This window comes from Pecten maximus, chromosome 9, assembly GCF_902652985.1.
Source record: "Pecten maximus chromosome 9, xPecMax1.1, whole genome shotgun sequence".
NCBI classification, from domain to species: Eukaryota; Metazoa; Mollusca; class Bivalvia; order Pectinida; family Pectinidae; genus Pecten; species Pecten maximus.
This window is the reverse complement of record NC_047023.1, coordinates 29,877,866-29,882,969: the sequence shown is the minus strand read 5'-3', so window position 1 is coordinate 29,882,969 and position 5,104 is coordinate 29,877,866. Positions and strand designations below refer to the sequence as shown.

Here is a 5,104-nt window from a genome sequence, read left to right as displayed (position 1 = left end):
ACAAACTTCTTCACGGCGACCTTCCTTTACTTCATTAAGAAACACATCCGCTGCTAGTTTGATATAATTTAATAAGTACTTGTGTGCACGGAATATATTTCATTTGGTTTCTTTTCTAAATTCGTCATTTTGTTAAAAAAATTATTTAAACAAATACGTACACTCGCATTACAATCTTTACCGGAGTTGCAGCTAGGAATTGGACGTATATACAAATGTAAGGTGACGCCATGTACATGATTTTAGTTCTAAACGCCATTTCCAGGACGCTTTGAAAAGTAGTGTTGTAATCCACACAATGAGTGTTGGAACAGAGGAAATGCTTCCCTCTCGGACAGGTGATATGTGCAAAAAAGAGCTATGGTAATTCTTAATCTCATTATCCAAAATAGTGAGATGCACTCAATTCTGTCAGGACTGCGACAGACACGCCCTGATTTTAAGGCTACGGAGAGACGGAGGCTGGGAACCCATCCGAGGAGCTCCACTTACAACAAATAACCAATTGAGTACATGCATTATGTACATTGTATATACATAAACATACGTGTAATACATTTACTTAATACATGTGCAATCTGAAGAATCGCCAAGATGCGACGAAAACGCTAAAGACAAGTTGTCGATTTGTTTTCTTTTTTCTTTATAATTTTTATATATATTTAAATTTTGGTTCATTGGTGATTCACGGTATTTAAGCAATGAACAGCGGTTCTAATGTTGTTATTGTCGATATGGCAGCAAGATGTATGGTGGGCAAATGGCATGGGAACCCGTTAAGTTCAATACTTATATTTACATTGTCTTACCATTTCCGTTTTGAAAAAAAAATGAACCAACAAAAAATTCCCGCCTTTTTTAATGTCACATGACCCACTGGGTGTTATAGCCTGAGGCACTGGGTGTTATAGGCGTATTGTGGCAACTGCCTCTTAGCATTGTGCCAATGAGGGAATGCGGAGCAAATGTAAATATTACACGTAAACCTGTCCGAAATGAATGTTTTACATACAATCAAAACTCTTGAAGCGGTAGCAATACAAACCGTGTAACATTATCATGTCCCCCCCCCCCCCCCCCCCCCCCCAGTGTGTGATCGCACAACGATGTGCGCACGATGTCTGCACGAAGTCTGCACGATACGGATCGTGCCGGAAAATTTGCGCACGATGGCCGATTGGAACGGTACATGGCCTCAGACCACAATTATTTTCCCTCTATGTTATACCAATGTAAAATGAAAATTAAAATATTTCAAAATTTTGTAAAAAAATCTAATTTTAATACGATTATTTATAACTATTCCAGCTTAATCTACAGTGAGCTGGAAAGTACCTCATGACCTGTATTTCAGAATGATATTTCTGTTTAAATGTTACCACCCTCTATATTATGGAGAATCCGGAAAATTACAAAATATCACTACTCCGGCCTTATAACTCCTTGTGTCCCTTAACACAAACAAACATGGAAATGGTGTCAAAACAAAATTCTCTCACTAGAATAGATATTTCACTACAAATATATGTTAAAATTATGCACATATCTGCAGCATGCAATAGCTAAGTCAGGAAAAAACTATTTAGTAACATACCTCAAATTTACTTTTGCACTACATTCGTACAACGACCCGGAAGTATAGCGGTTATCAGAAAATATGGCGTGACGTCACGCGGAGTTTACATCCGGGCCAAAGGTACAACAACAGATCCACAATGGCTACCGATGTAAATGATAGCAAGCACTTCAACACTTTCGACGAAGACAGCATACATGGAGCTTCTTTAAGAGGAAAGAAACCAGAAGAGCTTACAAAAGCAGCTCTTTTACAATGGCTACGTTGCAGAAGTGGAGGAAGTTTGAAAGGAAGAAAGGCAGATTTAGTAGAGAGGTAGGTCCGATTTACATATGTAAACAAGTGTACGTCCCGGCCCAGCGACAGCTAACCAGAGCATTCACCTTGCATTTGACAAATTTTCATTAAAAAAACAAACCTTTCTGTGCATTAAGGACTAATATATTATTTATTTATTATGTTTTAATCGCAGAATGTCCGATGCCTTTGGTTATTCATACCGTAATAATTAGGTGTAACCACGAGAGCATGATTTCTGGCCATTTTTTTTTATTATAAGACTAGACAAGCCCCTGTACTAAAGTATAATATCAACAATATAACACATTTCTAATTTTAGAGCATCTTATAAAAATCAAACAAATATGATTTGAAACAAACTATAGGCCCATCATAAATGGTACTTCATATACGTATACAGTATAATATAAAATATTTATTTCTATATCTCTGTACAGGTGCAAGTTTTTTTTTAAATAAACACAAATTAGGGTCACCCAGAAATAAGCAGTAAATACTCATTTAAACGCTGACAGGGCCAAGTGGTTCTTGGAGTACGCCCTAAGTTATGGAATATAAAAAAAGGTGAAATAATTATAACTCAACTTAATATTATTGAAAACCATAAGTAGAAAATGTCTTGTAAATTTTCTACATGGCTTGCATTTTGTATATAATTATTTTCATTTAGTTTTGTATGTGATTTTAGATTAACATGATATTTGAAGCAGTGAATGTTGACATTCAGATGCACCAACATATTTCCGGTTTTCCAATTTACTTTTTAATGACTGTTTAAACAAGGTACAGTAATTTGATGTTGCCAGAGTGTGATGAGGTAAATATTGACATGTAAACCACTCTAATGTGGTACTGATATTACCAAATTGGTAAGAAAGAGTCTTCACAATTTAACCCTGATGATAATACATTACTATATACTGTTGATATGATAATTTGAACTACCTGTATATTTATAATAACATAATGTATTTTATTTATTTTTCAGAGTCAAGCTGTACATACAGCATGGTTGGGATACCAAGTATCTGATGAATCCAAATAATTACAACCAGAAGCTGTACAGTCAGGCAACCCTTGAAACCAGCAGCTCTTTTAATTTCTTGAATCCCTTTTCACTCATCCACCACCTTCGGGTTACACATCTTGCCTGGACGATGTTCCTTTCATAGAGGACAGTGACATCCATCAGTATTTTTTGGTAAAATGTGATGACAACAGCACTACCGCCAAGAAACATCGGGACACAGGATGGACTTTCTTCAAGTCAGGGAAAGTGGCGACTTCAGAATATCAGAAGGATTTAGATGACAGCATTTTAGTGATAAGAGGAAATGTTGAAGCTTCATTTGACAGAGGAATTATCACAGGGAAGTCCAAAAAAACACTATTATACTTACATTGGTTGTGATAAACATTCTGGGACAATTTTAGGTGGAAGATGCTTTTGTAAAGCTGGCCTTGGTGGTTACTGCAAGCATGTTGCGGCAGTGCTTTTTCGTGTCATGGACAGTCAGAGACAGGGTCTTAAGTTTACACCAATGGGAGGTTCTAAGACTTCGAAATTACAAACATGGCATCAGCCTAGAGTCAAAGGAAAGGCATGCATCAAGTTTTGTGACTTGGTATTCGAGTCTTTCAATTTTGAGCGGGACAACGGCTCAACAATAGTGAAACGCCAGAAAACAGATTATAGATCTGAGGCCACATGTGCGATAAGTATCGTGATAGATATAAAATGAGGATTGCGGGATCTAATGATTTACACGTGTGGAATGGTTGTAAAAGACATACAACGATTATCATTTTACGAAGCAGCTAATTACCATATATTTGTTGGAATATATGCAATTATCATTAGGAATGAAACTAATTACTGATGTATGTTTAAAGAACTTTATATAATTTGCTCGGACGTCGTCGAGGACATGCCTAGGAAAGTCGAAGAAATGTGCATAGTAAACACAAAAAGGTTTAAGAAATTAAATATGCTAAATAGTTATCTGGATTCTTGATACATGGAATTTGAACTTTGTTTTATGTATTGTGAGAATTAGGAAAATAATGTACGTGTGTACACGCATTTGACAGACAGCGACCGGCGATATTATATACAGGATATTTAATACATGTAGAACTAAACAACAGTTAAAACGACCAATTTTGAATAGAAACATTTCTTTTTTTGTTTACAGACAGACAGCGGGCTGCCCATCCTCCCGCCTGCCCGGTGGGAAGGCCACAGTACATGGCCGCTCAGTCGGTCCGGGCAGCGGGCTGTCCGTCCTCCCACCTGCCAGGTGGGGAGGGCACAGTACCTGATGTTAAACTTAGTTGAAGGTGTCCATTCTGTCTGTAGCTGTATTCATCTCCCAATAATAGGCTGACCCTCCTGGGTTTATCGTACGTTTTATAAGAAAGATAAAGTATATCCTTGTAATATTTTTAGAACGTACATTATTTAAGCATGCGTGCGAGAAGTGGTCGTTAGATAAGGATGGCTTGATATCGTTTTAATTATTAAGGTATTTCTTAGAACGTATGGTGTGGCCACTGACGGACGCTGTCATGGTATGGTACCATATCCCCGAAATATCACACCTGTAACAGTACAATCTAATTAAAATCTAGATGGTCATTCTCACTACGTTACATGAACATCTAACAACATCCCATAAGGGGTCACGTCAGGGTGACCTCCGAGATGTGTGTATTTCACTTTCAGGACGAATTGGCAATTTGTCGATGCCATCGAAGCAAAACATTTCGTCACAGCATGCATCAGAAGCAAACCATTTCGGCACAGTATAATGATATATGCTTTATGGGACGAAATGACTTGAAATAAATTGACAGATTATACAAGCTATGCACACTAGTCATGCTAATTCGGAATTTGATTGGCTAATCCAAAAGGTCACCCTGACGTGACCCCTTGTGGGATGTTGTTAGATGTCCATGTAACGTAGTGAGAATGATCATCTAGATTTTAATTAGATTGGTAACAGTATGGTACATTTTGTATATGGATTGTTTAATATAAATAATTATGGTTTAAAAAAAAACAAATCTTTGAGCTCCTATAGTTTTGTAAATTGGATGTGAAATAGGTTGAATTTGAATATAGATATAGTAGCTGTTTAGTTTTACCAGTCGTTCATAAAGAGCTATCAATTATATCGACTGTGATGTTTGAGGAATTATTTTCAACTTAACTCAACTGAACAT

General features: G+C 36.9%; 1 protein-coding gene across 1 annotated transcript; it reads left to right on the top strand.

Annotated features, from left to right (window-relative positions):
* The first annotated feature begins 1,711 nt into the window (after positions 1–1,711).
* On the top strand, positions 1,712–4,709 carry LOC117334966. The gene is made up of 2 exons (XM_033894834.1): positions 1,712–1,891; positions 2,865–4,709. The coding sequence occupies exons 1-2, from the start codon at positions 1,716–1,718 to the stop codon at positions 3,046–3,048; spliced, it is 360 nt and encodes a 119-aa protein (XP_033750725.1). The 5' UTR covers positions 1,712–1,715; the 3' UTR covers positions 3,049–4,709.
* Positions 4,710–5,104: the final 395 nt, after the last annotated feature.

Coding starts and splice junctions, on each gene's coding strand:
- LOC117334966 (XM_033894834.1), top strand. CDS start 1,716: ATGGCTACCGATGTAAATGATAGCAAGCACTTCAACACTTTCGACGAA. Junction 1,892..2,864: donor AAGGCAGATTTAGTAGAGAG/GTAGGTCCGATT, acceptor TTTATTTTTCAG/AGTCAAGCTGTACATACAGC.